The 20,180-nt window shown below is 36.3% G+C and overlaps 1 protein-coding gene across 1 annotated transcript in view; it reads left to right on the top strand.

Annotated features, from left to right (window-relative positions):
* Positions 1 to 16,415, top strand: part of enpp1 (ectonucleotide pyrophosphatase/phosphodiesterase 1) — a 64,941-nt gene extending 48,526 nt beyond the window's left edge. Inside the window, exons 19-25 of the mRNA XM_077221072.1 lie at positions 4,047 to 4,086; positions 4,170 to 4,324; positions 9,664 to 9,790; positions 10,444 to 10,518; positions 13,696 to 13,828; positions 14,733 to 14,877; positions 15,234 to 16,415. Coding sequence (XP_077077187.1) covers positions 4,047 to 4,086; positions 4,170 to 4,324; positions 9,664 to 9,790; positions 10,444 to 10,518; positions 13,696 to 13,828; positions 14,733 to 14,877; positions 15,234 to 15,386 — 828 coding nt within the window. The 3' untranslated portion in view covers positions 15,387 to 16,415. The remainder of the gene's footprint in view (positions 1 to 4,046; positions 4,087 to 4,169; positions 4,325 to 9,663; positions 9,791 to 10,443; positions 10,519 to 13,695; positions 13,829 to 14,732; positions 14,878 to 15,233) is intronic.
* Positions 16,416 to 20,180: the final 3,765 nt, after the last annotated feature.

Here is a 20,180-nt window from a genome sequence, read left to right as displayed (position 1 = left end):
TTTTTAAGGGGGATGTTTTCCTATTCAGTCTGTACTGTATCATGTACACTCTTAAAAAATAAAGGTTATTTATTGGCATTGATGGTCCCATGAAGAACCTTTTACATTAATGGAACCTTTCAATTGAACAAAAAATTATTTATAGTCGAAGAAGTTTTTTTTAGATTATTAATATGTTCTTCATACTTAGAAAAAAAGGGTTCTTTTAAGAACTGTTCACTGGAAGGTTCTTTGGGGAACTAAAAATGGTTCTTCTACTACGGCATTGCTACGAAAACCCTCTTTTGGAACTTTTGTTTATAATTCTGCAAATTGATGTACTCCTAGTGCCCCCATTATGCAATTTTGAAGGTTCCTAATTCTGTTTTGGAGGTTTCCTACAATAGGTTGATCCAAGATGTATCCAAGGTTAATTATCTCATAATATAGATTGCAGGATCACCTCATTTCTCAAAGAGTTTGAAAACGGTTTGTTTGAGGATTCAGTCTCTCTAAACCTCTAAAACTCCTTTCCGAGAGCCTACTCTGCTCTGATTGGTCAGATGGCCCAGTCTGTTGTGATTGGTCTACTGCTTAAAGAGCATGTTTGAATTACCATATCTGAATTTCAGCTCCAGAACCCTACTTCATCAGCACTTGATAAACAGTGATGCGAACAATGGCCTAATTCTTTCTGTGTCAATTCCTGCATGAAGGTACATCTACAGTGTTTGAGGGAAAAGTAGACCTCATTCGCAGGCAGCCAGTAAAGACCAAGCTGGCATTATGCAAATTTCTAACAATCTTACGTAGGTATGTTACTGGAAGTGAGACTGGAATTGCTGACGACTCGTTTAGGCAGTTCAGAATCGATTCTTTCTTTTAGGGGAAAATAACTTTTATTTGTTGTGCACTTTGATCTTTAAAACTTTGCAGACATTTTACATTCACAAACAGCTATGTTACAATGCATGAAAGGTAATATTCGAAAAAGCATAATAGGAACACTTTAATCCAGAAACACTTTTATTAATAGATTGCAATGCTTTATTTAAGGACATTTGAGCATGCTTCTATAGACTTTTTCTAGACAAAGACTAGTTTCCTTCAAAGGCCAAGCGAAGGCTTTAAATCAAATGCGGAAGTAACGCGTGTCGTGGAGCAGCCAATAGTTCCAAACACTGATAGTTCCAGCATTGAACCCCATTCATTTTCAGTGTTTCTGAAGTACGCTCCTGGTAAATGAATGAAGTTACTTTATTTATATATATATATATATACAGGTCCTTCTCAGAAAATTAGCATATTGTGATAAAGTTCATTATTTTCCATAATGTAATGATAAAAATTAAACTTTCATATATTTTAGATTCATTGCACACCAACTGAAATATTTCAGGTCTTTTATTGCTTTAATACTGATGATTTTGGCATACAGCTCATGAAAACCCAAAGTTCCGGTCTCAAAAAATTAGCATATCATGAAAAGGGTCTCTAAACAAGCTATTAACCTAATCATCTGAATCAACTAATTAACTCTAAACACCTGCAAAAGATTCTTGAGGCTTTTAAAAACTCCCAGCCTGTTTCATTACTCAAAACCGCAATCATGGGTAAGACTGGCGACCTGACTGCTGTCCAGAAGGCCATCATTGACACCCTCAAGCAAGAGGGTAAGACAGAAAGAAATTTCTGAAAAAATAGGCTGTTCCCAGAGTGCTGTATCAAGGCACCTCAGTGGGAAGTCTGTGGGAAGGAAAAAGTGTGGCACAAAAAACGCTGCCCAACGAGAAGAGGTGACCGGACCCTGAGGAAGATTGTGGAGAAAGACCGATTCCAGACCTTGGGGGACCTGCGGAAGCAGTGGACTGAGTCTGGAGTAGAAACATCCAGAGCCACCGTGCACAGGCGTGTGCAGGAAATGGGATACAGGTGCCGCATTCCCCAGGTCAAGCCACTTTTGAACCAGAAACAGCGGCAGAAGCGCCTGACCTGGGCTACAGAGAAGCAGCACTGGACTGTTGCTCAGTTTTGCATGTCATTCGGAAATCAAGGTGCCAGAGTCTGGAGGAAGACTGGGGAGAAGGAAATGCCAAAATGCCTGAAGTCCAGTGTCAAGTACCCACTGTCAGTGATGGTCTGGGGTGCCATGTCAACTGCTGGTGTTGGTCCACTGTGTTTTATCAAGGGCAGGGTCAATGCAGCTAGCTATCAGGAGATTTTGGAGCACTTCATGCTTCCATCTGCTGAAAAGCTTTATGGAGATGAAGATTTCATTTTTCAGCACGACCTGGCACCTGCTCACAGTGCCAAAACCACTGGTAAATGGTTTACTGACCATGGTAACTGTGCTCAATTGGCCTGCCAACTCTCCTGACCTGAACCCCATAGAGAATCTGTGGGATATTGAGAAGAGAAAGTTGAGAGACGCAAGACCCAACACTCTGGATGAGCTTAAGGCCGCTATCGAAGCATCCTGGGCCTCCATAACACCTCAGCAGTGCCACAGGCTGATTGCCTCCATGCCACGCCGCATTGAAGCAGTCATTTCTGCAAAAGGATTCCCGACCAAGTATTGACTATTGGGTGCATAACTGAACATAATTATTTGAAGGTTGACTTTTTTTTGTTGTATTAAAAACACTTCTTTTATTGGTCGGATGAAATATGCTAATTTTTTGAGACAGGAATTTTGGGTTTTCATGAGCTGTATGCCAAAATCATCAGTATTAAATCAATAAAAGACCTGAAATATTTCAGTTGGTGTGCAATGAATCTAAAATATATGAAAGTTTAATTTTTATCATTACATTATGGAAAATAATGAACTTTATCACAATATGCTAATTTTTTGAGAAGGACCTGTATATATATATATATATATATATATATATATATATATATATATATACATACACACACTCAATTCATTTATTTAAATGGGTTAGGGTTATGTGTGTATATATGCATATTTGTCAAAATGTGTGTTTGTGTAATACATAAAGGCCTACATAAATACACATGCATTCATATATACATACACAATTAATATATTATGTGTATGGGTGTTAGGGTTAGTTGTGATTGAAATATATATACATGTGTACAGTACACAGTACATCGTATACATGTATTTGTGTGTGTTTTCTGATGAATGGTTTAGTCTATGATTAGGGTAGGATGAAGGGGTACATTAGCCATACTGAAATGAATCCCGTTAACAGTTATTTAGCTACGTATTTAGTCCGGTTCGTCACTTATTTTGTTCCCCCGGACTCCCCATTTCCGTTGTGGTCTGTATTGTTTGCAGCGCGTTTCTGTATTTGGTTGTGTTGTGAGTATTTGGAGCACATGTGTGTTGTGAAACTGCTGAAGATGTTTTCTTAATTTGCACGTGTTTTTTTTTTTTTTTTGTCTATTTGCATATGTTTTTTTCTACATGCATGCGTTTTTTACTATTTGCATGCGTTTTTTCTATTTGCATGCGTTTTTTACTATTTGCATGCGTTTTCTTAAGTTGCAGCATGTTGAGCTCTCTCAGCCACCGTACACTTGTGCTTAACCACTCCAAATGATTTAGTGTATACACTGCCGGTCAAAATTTGGGGGCAGTTATTTTATGTTATATTGAATTTAATACTTTTATTCCCCTTGGATACATTAAATTAATAAAATGTGACCATAAATACTAATATTTATACAAATATATATATGTATATGTATATATATATATATATATATATATATATATATATATATATATATATATATATATATATTTTTTTTTTTTTTTTTTTTTTTTTTTTAAATGAATGCTGTTCTTTTGAACTTTCTATTCATCAAAGAATCATGAAATATTTGTCCACAAAAATATTAACCAGCTATTTTCAACATTGATCATAATAATTTCATAATACTGTTTTCTACTGTATTTTTGATCAGATACACCCAAAGCTCACAAAGTCTGCATTTGTGTGTGCGTGTGTGTGTGTGTGTGTGTGTGTGTGTGTATATATATACATGAATAAAAAAAATTATGTTTTTGTTGCTTATTATAACTTTTTCAGGTGAACCGTCTGGACCAGCGTCTCATCAACTCAAATTCAAGTGAGTAAATGATAGTTCATATCGACACTGTTTTTAGTGACAAAATTGTACAGTGAAAAACGTTCTGTTTAATTCTTTATTAGACAGCAATGTCAAGCCTGTTCATCTGCCTTACGGGCTCCCGCGTGTCCTTCAGGACCAGTCGGATCACTGTATACTCCAGCACAGTGCGTACATCAGTGGATACAGCCGAGACATCCTGATGCCCCTCTGGGTTTCATACGCTTTGAATGCAACGGTGAGATTAGTTTTACGGCCTCAACTATCACTCCACAGGCCCAGCTGGTTTTTCTTTGACGTATTTGAAACATGAATTGTACAGGCTGGTACATATTGCTTCTTGCTACTGTTAGTCAAAGGTGGTAATTATAATTAGAGCGCACTTACTTATTTGACAAAGATTTGGATACGCCCATGAGAGCAAGACGAGCAAGTGACTGTAAAATTTAAATGTGTACAGGTTTATCTGCTAAAAGTTGATTTTGTAAACTTTTAGGAGTACATTAGTATACGGATGATCTCAATGCTGACTGATATGGCTTAATTGTGATGTGGTCTTTAAAGTTAAGTTTATTGTAGAGGATGCCTCACACGAGTTCATTTTACACAGCAGGGGTTTTCGTTTGATATTTTCTGTGATAATTATTCTAATGGGATTTAAGTGAACTACGCCCTTTTTCAACTCATTACAGGACTTGAACTTCAAACATTTGTGAAAACAAGTACACATTAGCATACTTTTAAGAATATTACAAAATAATATATTTCGAGAGAATACACTTTAGAGCGAAGTGAATGCATTTATTTTTTATGACACTTAATTGCATGTTAATTGATACATGAGAATGTTTTAAAGTTTAAAATTTGAGAAGGACTTGCATTTAATTTCATAATTGCTACTATTATCATGGAAATATGGTTTAAGTTTACTGCCGAATATTCTATAGACAAGCATTTTGGTTACTAAAATATATAATATCATTTGTTATTGAAACATATGTCATGCATTTAAATACATTTGTTATGTTGCATTTGCTATTTAGTAAATTTAAAATACATTAACTTTAATCGAATAACACCATGGTTAAAATAATCAAGTATTTTACATGTGCTTTTGTATGTTAGTCAACACATTCAAATACGTGTACGTATTTAAAGCATGACAAAATAATTTTTAAACGTAATGATTTAAAATATTCTTTAAGTAAAGAATTAAAGAATTTTATTAAAGTAAAACTTTTAACTTGATATTTAGTTTACTTTTAACTCTAATGAAATACAAGGCCACTTAAGCCTTGGCCCTCTTATTTCATTAATGTTATCTGCAAGTACTACCAGTTTTTAAAAATATATATATACTTTTAAGATTTGAAGTACACTATACGTGCAATTAAACGCTTCTTTTTCACAAGGGAATTTGTTATGCCGTAGTAAAAGGACGGTGTAAATGTACAGAGGTTTAATGGTGATGCTGAAGGGAGGAGAGGGAGGCCGTCTGTCATATGTTCTGACCTCACAGAGCATGTGCTACTCATTATGTGGGCCGACTGCTGAGTAAATCTCAGTCTCTGGCATCATCATCACACTCAATGGGACAGTGACAAACAGAATCATCAATTGTTTTCTCAGCTTCATGCAGCTCTTGTGTTTGTTACTGTAATTCATGTGAAATACAATTGTGAAATGTGTTTTGGCTGGAACTGACGTTAGCTATGTTTTCATACATCTATTTTCATGTGAATTTTGGGATGTTGGATGGAAACCCCAAGATGTGCATAAATTCTAAAAAAAATATGCATAAACTAAGATAAAAACACATTTACTGAATAAAAATTGACTTAATACAGACAGTACAGCACAGGCCGATTGGCGCCTGACAAACGCAATGCATTCTAGTTAGAAGGTTTGTCTGACTTTGATCGGCACCACTGCTGCGTCACGATCATGTGTGCCATCAAAGTAACGCAAGAGTGAGACGTGAAAAGTCTTTCTATTCCTTCATGAAAACATCTTTGTATTTATCCTTTATGAAGGGCTTTAGATGCAATATTTGTCAAAGTATGCACATACCTCATCTCGCCTGTTAGAAGCCTAGAATAGTTTAACTTGAACACGCCTAATTTCATTAAAAAAACTCACCTGACTTTACCTCAGCAGAAGATGTGATTGGATAACTGGACTAACTAGTGAACCAATCTCGTTTAGACAAACACTCGCGAACTTCCCTGAGCATTTTTTCTCGGGGGAATCTCTGACACCATTTTGAAGTGCGTTCAACTTCGTCAAGTGGACGAGGGAAGGTTATTTGGATAAACCCTCGAACCCTGGATTTTGACCGAGGGATCTAGTCTACTCAACATGTACACTTGAGACAGGTCCATAGACCACAATGCACCCTGATTGTGACATCACACAGCAGATCACGCTTAATTTTCCCCCACACAACTCAAGTGTATGATACTGGAGCTATTTTGATATTTAACCACATAATACTAGTAGCTATCTTAAGCTGACTGTTATTTACACAGTTATAGTTTACTGTGTTGTTATCATTTTCATTTGTGTAATTTTTTTATATATATTTTTCCAACAGCCCAAGCATACATACAGGTCTTTAGAATGGTGCGTAAACAAATCTATAAGGAAATGTGTATATACAGGTCCTTCTCAAAAAATTAGCATATTGTGATAAAGTTAATTATTTCCCATAATTTAATGATTAAAATTAAACTTTCATATATTTTAGATTCATTGCACACCAACTGACATATTTCAGGTCTTTTATTGTTTTAATGCTGATGATTTTGGCATACAGCTCATGAAAACCCAAAATTCCTATCTCAAAAAAATAGCATATTTCATCCGAACAATAAAATCAGTGTTTTTAATACAAAAAAAGTCAACCTTCAAATAATTATGTTCAGTTATGCACTCAATACTTGGTCGGGAATCCTTTTGCAGAAATGACTGCTTCAATGCGGCGTGGCATGGAGGCAATCAGCCTGTGGCACTGCTGAGGTGTTATGGAGGCTCAGGATGCTTCGATAGCGGCCTTAAGCTCATCCAGAGTGTTGGGTCTTGAGTCTCTCAACTTTCTCTTCACAATATCCCACAGATTCTCTATGGGGTTCAGGTCAGGAGAGTTGGCAGGCCAATTGAGCACAGTAATACCATGGTCAGTAAACCATTTACCAGTGGTTTTGGCACTGTGAGCAGGTGCCAGGTCCTGCTGAAAAATGAAATCTTCATCTCCGTAAAGCTTTTCAGCAGATGGAAGCATGAAGTGCTCCAAAATCTCCTGATAGCTAGCTGCATTGACCCTGCCCTTGATAAAACACTGTGGACTAACACCAGCAGCTGACATGGCACCCCAGACCATCACTGACTGTGGGTACTTGACACTGGACTTCAGGCATTTTGGCATTTCCTTCTCCCCAGTCTTCCTCCAGACTCTGGCACCTTGATTTCCGAATGACATGCAAAATTGGCTTTCATCTGAAAAAAGTACTTTGGACCACTGAGCAACAGTCCAGTGCTGCTTCTCTGTAGCCCAGGTCAGGCACTTCTGCCGCTGTTTCTGGTTCAAAAGTGGCTTGACCTGGGGAATGCGGCACCTGTAGCCCATTTCCTGCACACGCCTGTGCACAGTGGCTCTGGATGTTTCTACTCCAGACTCAGTCCACTGCTTCCGCAGGTCCCCCAAGGTCTGGAATCGGTCCTTCTCCACAATCTTCCTCAGGGTCCGGTCACCTCTTCTCGTTGTGCAGCGTTTTTTGCCACACTTTTTCCTTCCCACAGACTTCCCACTGAGGTGCCTTGATACAGCACTCTGGGAACAGCCTATTTGTTCAGAAATTTCTTTCTGTGTCTTACCCTCTTGCTTGAGGGTGTCAATGATGGCCTTCTGGACAGCAGTCAGGTCGGCAGTCTTACCCGTGATTGCGGTTTTGAGTAATGAAACAGGCTGGGAGTTTTTAAAAGCCTCAGGAATCTTTTGCAGGTGTTTAGAATTAATTAGTTGATTCAGATGATTAGGTTAATAGCTCGTTTAGAGACCCTTTTCATGATATGCTAATTTTTTGAGATAGGAATTTTGGGTTTTCATGAGCTGTATGCCAAAATCATCAGTTTTAAAACAATAAAAGACCTGAAATATTTCAGTTGGTGTGCAATGAATCTAAAATATATGAAAGTTTAATTTTTATCATTACATTATGGAAAATAATGAACTTTATCATAATATGCTAATTTTTTGAGAAGGACCTGCATAAATAATAAACCAACTCAATATTGGATTCCAATTGATCAAAGGCTGAGGGCGTCTCATTTAAACACGTTTCGAGGGTTCCGCCAGTAGTGGGCACTAGTGCAACGTAAGCAATGACGCACATCCGAGTGAACAAGACGTGGGAAGTTAGCAAGGGAAGGGCACAAAAAATGGACTTCATCACAGCCTGAGTTTATTTTTATTCCGTTTCATCTTTTTCTTTTTCGACTGTGAAACGAGAGGCTGGGACAATGTTGCCGCCTTGTGGACAAACTAATTCGTGCGAAAAAAATTTAGGGCACATGTTCAAGATGAGCGCATACAGTACACATTTAAATTTACTGTACGTCACGTGCACTGTACATATATCCTAGTGAACACATAAAAACCAAAGTGTACGATGGGCTTCAAGTACCATAAATGTTATCCAAAAGGGCTTGTGCACTAAATTCCAAGTTTTCTGACACCATATGATAGCTTTGTGTGAGAAACAGACAGAATTTGAATTTGTTAAAAGTTAACTAAACAGGAATTTAGTCAGCAGACAAAGTTACTGAGTGTTTCAATCGATGTGTATGGTGTTTTTGTCTTTATGGAGCTTGACTGCGCTAGTCATCCAGGGAATAACCAGGATATTCTTCTTTTATGTTCCATGGGAAAAATTAATTCATACAGATTTGGAATGTCATAAGGGTGAATAACTGATACTAAAAGTTACATTTTAGGTTAATTAAATTCAAACATATTCATAGTATCTTCTGGCTCTCTTGACTCATAAACCGACTGCAAGCCACAATATGAGATTGTGAAATGGCATCTCAAATCTGTGAGTTCAGGCTTGATCTTGCAATAAATGTTTTGTTGTTGATGTATGGCAGTAACTTTACACACAAGCATGACTCATGAAATATTACCAAATCATACTGTTTTGGAAGCTGAAATGTTAAGCTTGTATTTTTATTTAAGTACTCTCATTTGAGATGTAAAGCTGTCTAAACTGTCTTTATTATAAGTATCTAGCACAATTTAAGACTATTAAACCAAGATTAGAGATGTGTTGCTTCAACATGAGGCAAACTGGCTTTTCTCATGAGACTTGAAAGAGTTTTCAGATGTAAATGTGTGGAAATGTCTATTTACTAAATAGCACTGACTATTTTCACTTATGTTTCTGTCAAGATTTGCGTCATACACTTGATGAATGTTTTAATGGTCAAGATTTGCGTCATACACTTGATGAGTGTTTTAATGGTTAAGTAAGCACTCTTTCATCTTAATTCTGATTTTCTTTCTGTCTTTGTCAATCCAAGGTTAGCGTGCGTCCCTCAGCAGACACATGTATGCATGCAGATGTGCGAGTTCAGGCCAGTGCGAGACAGTCCTGCTCATTCTACAAGAACAGTTCCACTCTGACCTTTGGCCTCCTGCATCCGCCCAGTGAGTCCAACAAGATATCTATATTTACTTTAAGATCTTTAAACAAAGCTCACAATTCATTTCACTTTCTGCCCTCTACTGATAATTCAATTAGAGCTATAAGTGATATTCTTTATTATTTATGGCTGTGTTAAAATTAAATTTGCATACATGCAATATGCAATACATGCATACATACACAAACATTTATGTTAGATGCGATTGATCATGATTAATCGATTTATATAATTATATATATATATATATATTGTGAAATATTATTAAAATTTTATTATCATTCTAAGGAAATTTTCTTATTATCAATGTTGAAAACAGTTGTGCTGCTGCTTATTTTTGTGGAAACGGTGACGCATAGTTTGTTTGTTACAGGACACTGATAAATACAAACAGCCTTTATTTAAAATTGAAGTCTTGTGTAACAATGTAGCAGTCTTTGCTGTCACTTTTGATCAATTTAATGCATCCTTGCTGAATAAAAGTATTAATATCTTTCAAAACTAAAATCTTACTGACCCAAAAGGTTTAGTTTATATAGTTTAGTGGGCATTTTACAAAAATATTTAACCTCTCAATTCTCAAGTGTCCTGAAAGTCTGTGTGATGAAAGAGCTGTTGTGTTTACTGTACTAATGTCTGATTATCTTTCTTCCTCAGACTTCAGTCCTATGGGAACTGAGCCAGACTCCTTCATTACAAGCAACATGGTGCCCATGTTTCCAGCCTTCAAAGGTACGCCGTGTTTTATATTCAGCTTATAGCATAACACACACTCAGTACTTGTGTAAATTAAAAGTTATTGGCATGCTGGAATAAAAAAGTTCCAATTCTACTCTTAGCGAACCTTATGGTTGATTGTTCTGTAGGTTTTAATGATTCAAGCTTGGACTGCTGGGAACCCTATTGTTTTAGTCATCATTATCTATTTATTATTTTTCTTCTAAAATATTGTATTGGACGCACAGCCATTGACGCCAACATAAACAAAGAATAATGGGTCTGGAGTGCCGTTGTCAATAATCATCGGAACATTTTGAACTTTGAATTCAGATGGCTGCCAGATGTCAATAAACATGTTTCCTGTTTTACTCAAACAGCTATTATTCTGCATTCCAACTCATAAAATAAGAATTGCCAACTTTCTATTTGGAAAAGTGTAATAGAATGACACTAGAAATGTGTCTAAAACATGACGACACCTGTGAAGATTTACACTTTTGAATGATACACATTCACTTCAAGCAAATAAAATAATAATATGCTTTAATACGTCAAGGTTCCTGTAATGCAAGACAATAAAACTGTTTTGTGTACATTTGCATGGGTGTAAAACATGATCTACAGTGCTATAAAGTATTCAAGCCTACTAACTGTATCTATTATTGTAAAAACGCATTTGAACCAAAATAGACTTTTGAAAAGATGTGCTTTTTATATTTAAGAAGATATTCAACACTCCCTGGAAAGGTAAATGCCACCTAAAGCTGTTCTATGTTAGAATCAGTTGATCACAGCTGAATTGAGGCCATTTATACCAGAATCACAGAAAAGAGTGCCACAGGAGCAGGTGACCTGCCAAAAAACACCTAGGATTGTTCAAAAGAGCATCCAGAGAGCTGCGGTTTTCTCAGCAGAGATGCTGTGTCCAGTTTGTGTGACTGACAAACATAACACTGGCTTCTCAGTGAGATTTCATATATATGATCTTATATGTCATGTGTTTAAAGGTTATTTTATTGATGTACTATCAAGTGTCATTTTAGTTTTTTAGGCATTTTATTTACTTATTGGTTGGTTTTCTGAATCTTTCTGTACCAGGATCAGCTGTTTGAGTGGACACATTTTAGACACACACTTTAGACGCATTTAAAATGGGCTTCTCATCTAAAATGGGCTTCTCATATACTAAAAAGAAACTAAGTAAATGTACTTAATTTTTCTTTTGCAAGTTTTGGCAGACAGTTTTTTTTAAGTAGTTTACGTATTGAATGAAGTAACATCTACTTAACTAAGTTAAGTAAAATTAACAAAGAAAATAAGTAACTAACTTTGCCAGTTAAATTGATATAAAAAAGTTGAGTAATTTCTAATTAGTTGAAGTTTACTTTGCAATACTCTTTTGTACATTTACTCAAACAATATAACACTGAATTAAGCCATGCTTTTAAAGTATATGCTTTACTTTGTGTGTTTTAGTGTATGCTTTACTTAGATTGTCGATTAATTCTGCAGCCACATTTAAAATAATTTAACATTCCATTTATTGATTATCTTTTTATCAACTCACAAACCACCTGCTGAATCCAGATGTCACAAAACAGCAAGTTACTAAACCTAACAACAAAAGCAATGACAAAACAGTGTAAATACAGATGGAAAACAATGAAAATGCAACTTTATTACTTATTCACTCCCCAGTGCATGATGGGAACACCAGTATCAGAAAGTTTAGTAGGTTAGGTTTACTTAATTTTATAACCTTGATATTTACGCTTTAATTTCTACAAGTTTAAATTGCGTAGTAGCTTTAATCCAGGTAATCCTCAAGTCATAATGCTGTGTTTATAGACAGTATTGAGTCATTTACACAATAATATGCCAAGTGAATTGATGTTCTGCTTTAACCTCAGTCTCATCAGTGGTAACTGCAACGCCTCTGTATGGTAAACTCTTTCTTCATTCTGTGTTGTGCAAGTGTTTAGATCATTTAGAGTGAAGATTACCAAGTTTATTCCCGCATTAACTCCTCCAAAATGACGTTCATGTAGAACATCATCTGCACTCCATTCGAAACCATTCGTCTGATAGACTAAGTAGTATTCATGTACTTTAGTGCATATACAGAGTGATAATGTGAACATTAACATCAGAATGTGTGTGTGGTTTGTCCTTTAGTTGCACCAGTATTTCATTACACATTTATCTGTTATCAGTGATTGGCTTGATTACAAACGTTTATAGTTTATGCTTTTATCATAAGCATATTATACAAAAGAACCCGAGTAAACACGGTTCATTCTTTTTTCCCACCATTCCTTTGTGGCTCTTTTGCAATAACATGTTTGGTTTCAATCAGTTAAAATGCTTCATTTGTGCCTTTCTGAAGTTAGAAACATATCAGTGTTATTAAAGGAGTCATGACATTTTAATAATAAAATTGAAAGATATATCTGATCAACATGGTCACTATTTACATATAATATCATCTGTAAACTCTTGCGTTGCCAAGGCTATGACTGATGCATTTGTATTAGATTCCAAAGGGCTCCATTATCAGCCCTACATTGGTAAAGTGAAACCATATCTGTACCGGCTGGGCCGGATCAGGACGGAATGGCCCGAGGATGGATAAGAGGCAACATTTGCAAATCTTTTGACATATAAATTGGCAAATCTTTTGACATATGCGAAGTCTTTGTCCCATAAAATAGCCTGTAAGTTTCATAACTTAAAATGTCCTCCTGGTTATAAACAAAGCATTTAAAAAATAAAATAAAGCTCCAAAAATGGCTCATTTTGATATTGTGGGATCTGTGATGTCACATGGGCAAATACATTTGCATGTGCCCGCCTCCAGCGCAAGACATCGACAAATAGTTTTACATCATCGCACCATAGGCCCCGCCCACTTACATTCAGTCACTTAAACAGCCCCTGTTATGATTGGCTAACATCAGTTAAGTCTTAAATGAGCCGCCAATTAAAACTCATCATATATTAAAGAAAAAACTGTGAATTAAAAAAAAATCATGTCGTGACCACTATAAGCATAAACAGAATTATAGACAGCACAATTATCACTTTATTGGATATCATTTTCTGATATCATATGATTTCTTGTCACATAAACCCCAAACTTTCATGTCTGTTGATTGTCACTGTTGTTCTTCTCTAATGTCTTTGTAACAGATATTTGGAATCACTTCCACAATGTACTGATGGTGAAGTATTCACAAGAGCTGAACGGTGTAAATGTTGTGAGCGGGCCAATATTTGATAACGACTATGATGGGAACTATGACTTAATGAACAAAGGAACACCGTAAGTTTGCAAAATTAACCAGTATCAATGGAGTGTGAAATATAATTATACTAGCTGAACAGAGTACACAAATACATCCTACCACTCTTTCACAAAAGTAAACAAAAATACAGTATTATTGTGAAACATTTTTAATAACAGTTTTCTGTTTGAATGTATTTTAAAATTACATTTATTCCTGTGATCATAGTTGATTTGGTGCTCTTGTCGTTATTAATTTTGAATTTGAATTGCTGCATAATATTTTTGTGAATGGCGTGATACTGTGCTCAGCGTAAGTGAACACACCCATGCTAAAGTTGACTTAGAGGAATAAAAAATCATCTTTTGGAAATTGATCTTAATTCCTTAATTTAAAAAATGAGGAAAAATCCAACCTTTAAGGACACCAATTTTCTTTGTGAATGAATAAATGTCAAATAAATTTGTGAATAAAAAGGATGCATAGTATACTGGATCCATGAAATAACTGGCCTCTAAAAATAAAAAATGTACCTGCCTCTATGGAAATTTAACATAGGGGTGTCCTGACTTATGCACCCTGTATTTTAAGGAAGAACATTTATTTATTTACGATACATTATTCATTCACAAAGAAAATGGGTGTCCTTAAAGGTTGGATTTTTTCTCATTTTTTAAATTAAGGCATTAAGATCAATTTCCAAAAGATGATTTTTTTTTTTTATTCCTCTTTTTAGTCAACTTTAGCATGGGTGTGTTCACTTATGCTAAGCAGTGTATATAATTTTCAGGGTTCTTTGATGAATAAAAAGTCTATTTATTTATTTGTAACATTATAAATGACTTTACTTCGGCTTTTGATCAATTTATTGCATCCCTCCTGTATAAAAGTATTGAATTCTTTCAAACTTTCTTCATCGAGATGATTCTCTTCTGCTTTCAGGAACGGGCCGCCCATCCCTACGCATTTCTTTGTGATTCTTACAAGTTGTAAGAACTCGTCATTTGCCATCCGAGATTGTGACGGCCCTCTAGATGCTGTGTCTTTCATTTTTCGTCATCGACCTGATCATCTGGAAACTTGTCATGTATGTAATCAGCCATTCATGATTTTAACCACAGCAACCATAAGATTGTACTGAGAAAGTAGTTGAGTAACTTGCTTGTTAGGTAACTTGTTAACTGTCAAGCTTTCATGTTGCATTCATGTGAACCTGAGACACTCAAGAGTCATTTTAATATCCACTAGTGAGCACTAATACACATGTAAAGTACTTGATATATAAATATATATTTAAATTATAATTTAAATACTTGACTTACATGTTTTAGAAGAAATGACAAAGTATATTTAGTTGACCATAAAAGCTTGTCAGTACATACGGCAGTACACTTTACATTATGTTGTACACTTTCTTTTTTGTTTTACCGTTTATTTCTCCAGAATGGCACAGACTACTCATGGCTCCAGGACTGGGTTCAGCTTCATGTGGCTCGAATCAGAGACATCGAGCTTCTGACGGGCTTGAGCTTTTATCATGACCGGATATCTGTTGCTGAAACATTACAACTCAAGACCACGCTCAAAGCGTTTTAGGATCCTCATTTTACCGCATCTGCAGGCCACAAAATTAATTCACAATGGATTTGAAATAACATTGAAATAAGCTGAACTTTGCCAGACTCTGAAACAAAGACACAAGTTTATCCAGAGAGCCTTTGAACTCCTAAAATGGAAAAATTAAACCCTTTTATGATCTCTGCTTTAATTCTTTACTCTCAGAGGCGATCTATTTATAACTGGGAAAGTACCGACTGAACTAGAAACTGCCCAGCAAGAATGCCTAAAAATCTGTTTTCCAAAAAACAAAAACTGTTTTTCAGCACACATGTTAGTGATTTGTGGTTAGACTTGATCCTGCATTCAGCCAGTTAAAAAAGAAAAACTATCTAAAAAAAACTTTATCAAGAGTTTTTGCATAAACAATGGGAAAGCCACATTTTCCACAGGAATCACTCTCAAAGTGTCACTTGCGTTGTTTTATTAAATTGTTCTACAGCAAATGCTCTTTGTAACATGTCTAAGCCAATTGAATATTTATTTACTCTAGTATAATAGTGGCTTTTACTCCCCCTTCAGGCCAGAAAGCAGAATTACATCAACAATTGAAGGCATTTATGTCACTGAGTATCAGTTTCTGATGACTTAATTGATTCACTCTCTCAGGTCAGTTTTGATATTACTAAATCTGGATCAACATTCTTATTACATTTGTATGTTACTTTTTTTTTATTCTAGGTTTGTGTACGCAGCGATTAGCGTGTTGTAGGTTGTTCCGTTTGGTGAATAATGATTAAATATTTAATATTTGTGTATGTATTTTGTTTGTACAGTTTGTTATAGCTCAATGTCATTAAGCATCACTGTCAATATTATTCACTTCAATAAGATTTTTAATACATTATGGAGCTATACATTTTTTATAAAAATTAGCTACTAACATTCAGAACTTATTGATCATTTTATTCAGCAAAAGTGCATTAAATTGATCAAAAGTGACTGTAAAGACATTCATAATGTTAGAAAAGATTTCTCTTTCAAATAAATGCTGTTCTTTTCAACTTATTAGAAGAAATGTTTCTTGATCACAAATCATCATTTTAGAATGATTTCTGTTGGATAATTTGACTCTGAAGACTGGCGTAATGATGCTGAAAATTTAGCTTTGCCATTACATGTTAAAATATTAATATATTTTACAATTTAAAATATAAAACGGTATAATATTTACCATTTTTACTGTATTTTTGATCAATAAATTCAGCCTTGGTGAGCAGAAGAGACTTCTTAAAAAAAACATTAATTCCATACTTTTTAAATGTTTGTGTATACACTACTCTGAGTATAAAAGGGCACCTGTGAAAAACGTCACCCACTTCTTGCCTGAAGGAGATTTGTGTATTCCCCTTCTCAGGAAACCATGGTCACATGCGTAACCTCAGACGTTCCCTTTCGAAAGAGTGTGCTACCCTTACGAAAAAGAAGTTTACTCAAGTGTTCTATTAGTATTCTTCTGTAGTGTGTCGTCATTGGGCGATCACGTGACTGCTGTGATGGCATTCACCTGTGGACGGACACAAAGGGGACTTTAAAAGAGAGGTGTGGGGCAAGCGAGAGACTCTCTGGGGTGGTGACCTGTGGAGAGCGTCTTGTCTGTCTCTCGGGGACAATAGGTCCTCCGGAGATGAAGATAGTTGGGTAGTTAGCTGCCTTGGGGGCGAGAGAGGATAGTTAGAGGGGGGGAAATTATTAGAGTGTCACCAATTACCTCGGAAGATTACTTGACTGTCACCCACATTCCACTGAGACTCAGCAAAGTAGCCTACTATGACGCGAACATCAAACGGACTCGAAGGAACTTGAGCTGTAAACACCGCCCAGCGTGCAGTTTGGTGGCGGCTGTGAATACGGAGGTTGCCTGCACTAACTGCCCTATATGGATGGGTCTTCTTCACCCTGAGGGAGGGAAGTGCTTTTAATTTATTCCTGTATGAATGAACTGTTGTGAGTGTGTAACGAATATACACTTCTTTTAAACAAAAAATAAGAAAGTATACTTTCCGTCTACATTTCATATACTTCTCAGAAATATACTTTATGTACTTCTCAGAAAAATACTTTATATACTTCTCAGAAATATACTTAAAATTACACTTAAGTGGACTTGACTTATACTGAGAGAAAAGTCCAAGTATATATGGCCTGTACTTGTACTCAAGTATACTTTTAAGTATATCTCGATCAAAAGATTCAGGTATTCAAAGTATACTTGGCTTGTAGTTGTGTTAACTCTTTTGATCGAGTAGCCTAAATATACTTTTTTTTACATAGTTTTTCATATACCGTCTTAAACTTACATTTTGAAAATATTGATTAGAATATTGATATAAAACAGAAATGTTTCTAATTCTGAGTATCTGAATTTGTGTAGGCTTGTATGGTAGTGTAGGCCTGCATAGATATTTACTTTAATTCTACTTTACTCTTTCCCCACCATTGACTGAATTTTTCCAGCTATCCATATTTTCACTGTTATACAGTAGGGGCGCTAGGACACATCTTCTAGTACAGAATCTCCAGACACAGGAGAAGAAGAAGCTGAAACAAGTGATAGAAGATTGCTCACGCAAATGTAAAATAACGTCATCATCAAACATTAAACAGCATGTAAATCAAAACTGCTTAATGTTTCCAAATGAAATGAAGTGTAACCCATGAAGAAAAAACGACTGTGAAGCTTTGGGGGTGTTGGAGTCAATCTACTCCATCTGTGTTTTGATCATCGTTCTGAATCTGATCATGGCGTAATGTTAGTCTTTGAAAAAAAATGTGATTTTCACAACTTTTTTGTTTAAAATGTTGCCTTGTTTTATGAACCTAACTGACATTCAAGTGTTGATAAAAAAAGGATGCCTGAAGCTAATAAAATGTTTTAAAATTAAAGTGCTGTTGAAGGTATTTTTCAAGTATAAAAATATCTACATTTTAACTATATACTGCAAATGCAAAAATAATATATAAATAGTAAACTATAAGCATAATGTTGTATTCACTTTAAGAAAACTTACAAGTATACTTGCAGTATAAACTACTAAATTAATAGTTTACCGAGAGTACACTTCAGTGTTAATTTTCATAAACTAAAACATGTACTTGTATTAAAATAGTAAACTACTAGTATACTTGTAAGTTCACTCGTAGTACAGATGCATTACAAATGAGAAACATAGCAGTGTACTTAAAGTTTACTACTGTTACACTTATAGTACACATAAACGTATACTTTTATATACTAAAAGTGGGCCAATTTAGTCCCAAGCAGTATTGAAATAGTACACTTACAAGTTTACTACAAGTACACATTGATATTAGTATACTTACTACATAAAGTATACTTAAAAATATATTTGAACATTACTTAAGTATACTTCATAAAATGAACTTGAAGTGTACTTCTTTTTCGTAAGGGTATGGTTAACATGCTGAAGGGATGAGTGCCCTATTGGCTGACCGAAGTCAAAGACTCAAAGGTTTCCTCATCCCTAAGGTGCACACCAGCAACGTGATCAATTCCCTGCGGCCAGATCCTGAGCTACTAGGCTCCTCACAGGCAAGCTCAAGAGCTTGGTATCTTAAAGGGAAAATAGTCATAGACCGGAGCTTTTCAAGAACGGAGGCCTCAACAGGATGACTCTAAAGAGAGGAAGCCTAATTACGCTCATATTCAGGCCAGTGTGCAAGGAGGCTCACAGAGAGCCTAAAACTCAGAACTTCTGTTCAGACAGCCCCGAAGGCAGGAGTCCTCAAACAAGAGGCCTAGCAATGCTCTAACCCAAACAAAAGAAAGTACCGAGAAACCTAAAAAAGGAGCTGTAAACTCAGTCTAACTGGCCCTCGGAGCTCCGCTGAGTGGAGGCCTCAATACAACTACTCTCACCATGAGAGGAGGCCTAGCAACACTCCACACTAGGGTCAGTAGCCAAGGAGGCTCACAAAGGGCCTACCACTCACAATTGCTGCCCTAGCAGAGCTCAAGGGAGCGGAGGCCTCAATAAGATAACTCTCTAGCAAGAGGAGGCCTAGCAAACGCCCGCAGTAGCCAAGGAGGCTCAAAGAAAGACTAGCCACTTCGCCTATGGCTGTGCTCATAGGAAGAATACACTACGTCCTATGCCTGTAAAGGAAGCTACATAACAGGGCTAGTAGTCTGACACAATAATGGACAGAGGTCAAAGGAGTGGAAGCCTCTAATAGTATGACTCTCTATAGTGAGAGGAGACCTATAACAATGCTCTAGTTCAAGAACACTGACTAAATAGGCTCACAGAGAGCCTAACAACTTAGCCGAAGACGTAGCTTGGAGGACAGAGGCCTTATGATAAGGATAAGGATGATGAGAGAGAGCGAGAGACAGCGAGAGAGCGAGAGAGCGAGAGACAGCGAGAGAGCGAGAGAGAGAGAGAGAGAGAGAGCGAGAGAGAGAGAGAGAGAGAGAGAGAGAGAGAGAGAGAGAGAGAGAGAGAGAGAGAGAGAGAGAGAGAGAGAGAGAGAGAGAGAGAGAGAGGCCTAGCTACATCCAATGTATGTCAGGGAGGCCCAAAGATGGATCTCAGGGGAGCAAATAAACAATGGTTAAAAGTACTAAACCCAGATGCACCAGAGGAGCCCCAAGAAAAGAGCCTACAACTCAGTGCTACTGGCCAATTTTGGCTCAGAGAACGGAGGCCTCAGTATACTGATTCTCTTAGACAAGAGGCGGCCTAGCTATGTTTTATACTCAAGGCAGCTCCAAGGAGGCTCAAAGAGACCCTACAACTCAGAATTGTAAAA

Source organism: Siphateles boraxobius, unplaced genomic scaffold, assembly GCF_051911475.1.
Source record: "Siphateles boraxobius isolate OS27281-9 unplaced genomic scaffold, OSU_SipBor_1 8, whole genome shotgun sequence".
NCBI lineage: Eukaryota > Metazoa > Chordata > Actinopteri > Cypriniformes > Leuciscidae > Siphateles > Siphateles boraxobius.
This window is presented reverse-complemented; position numbering and strand designations above follow the sequence as displayed.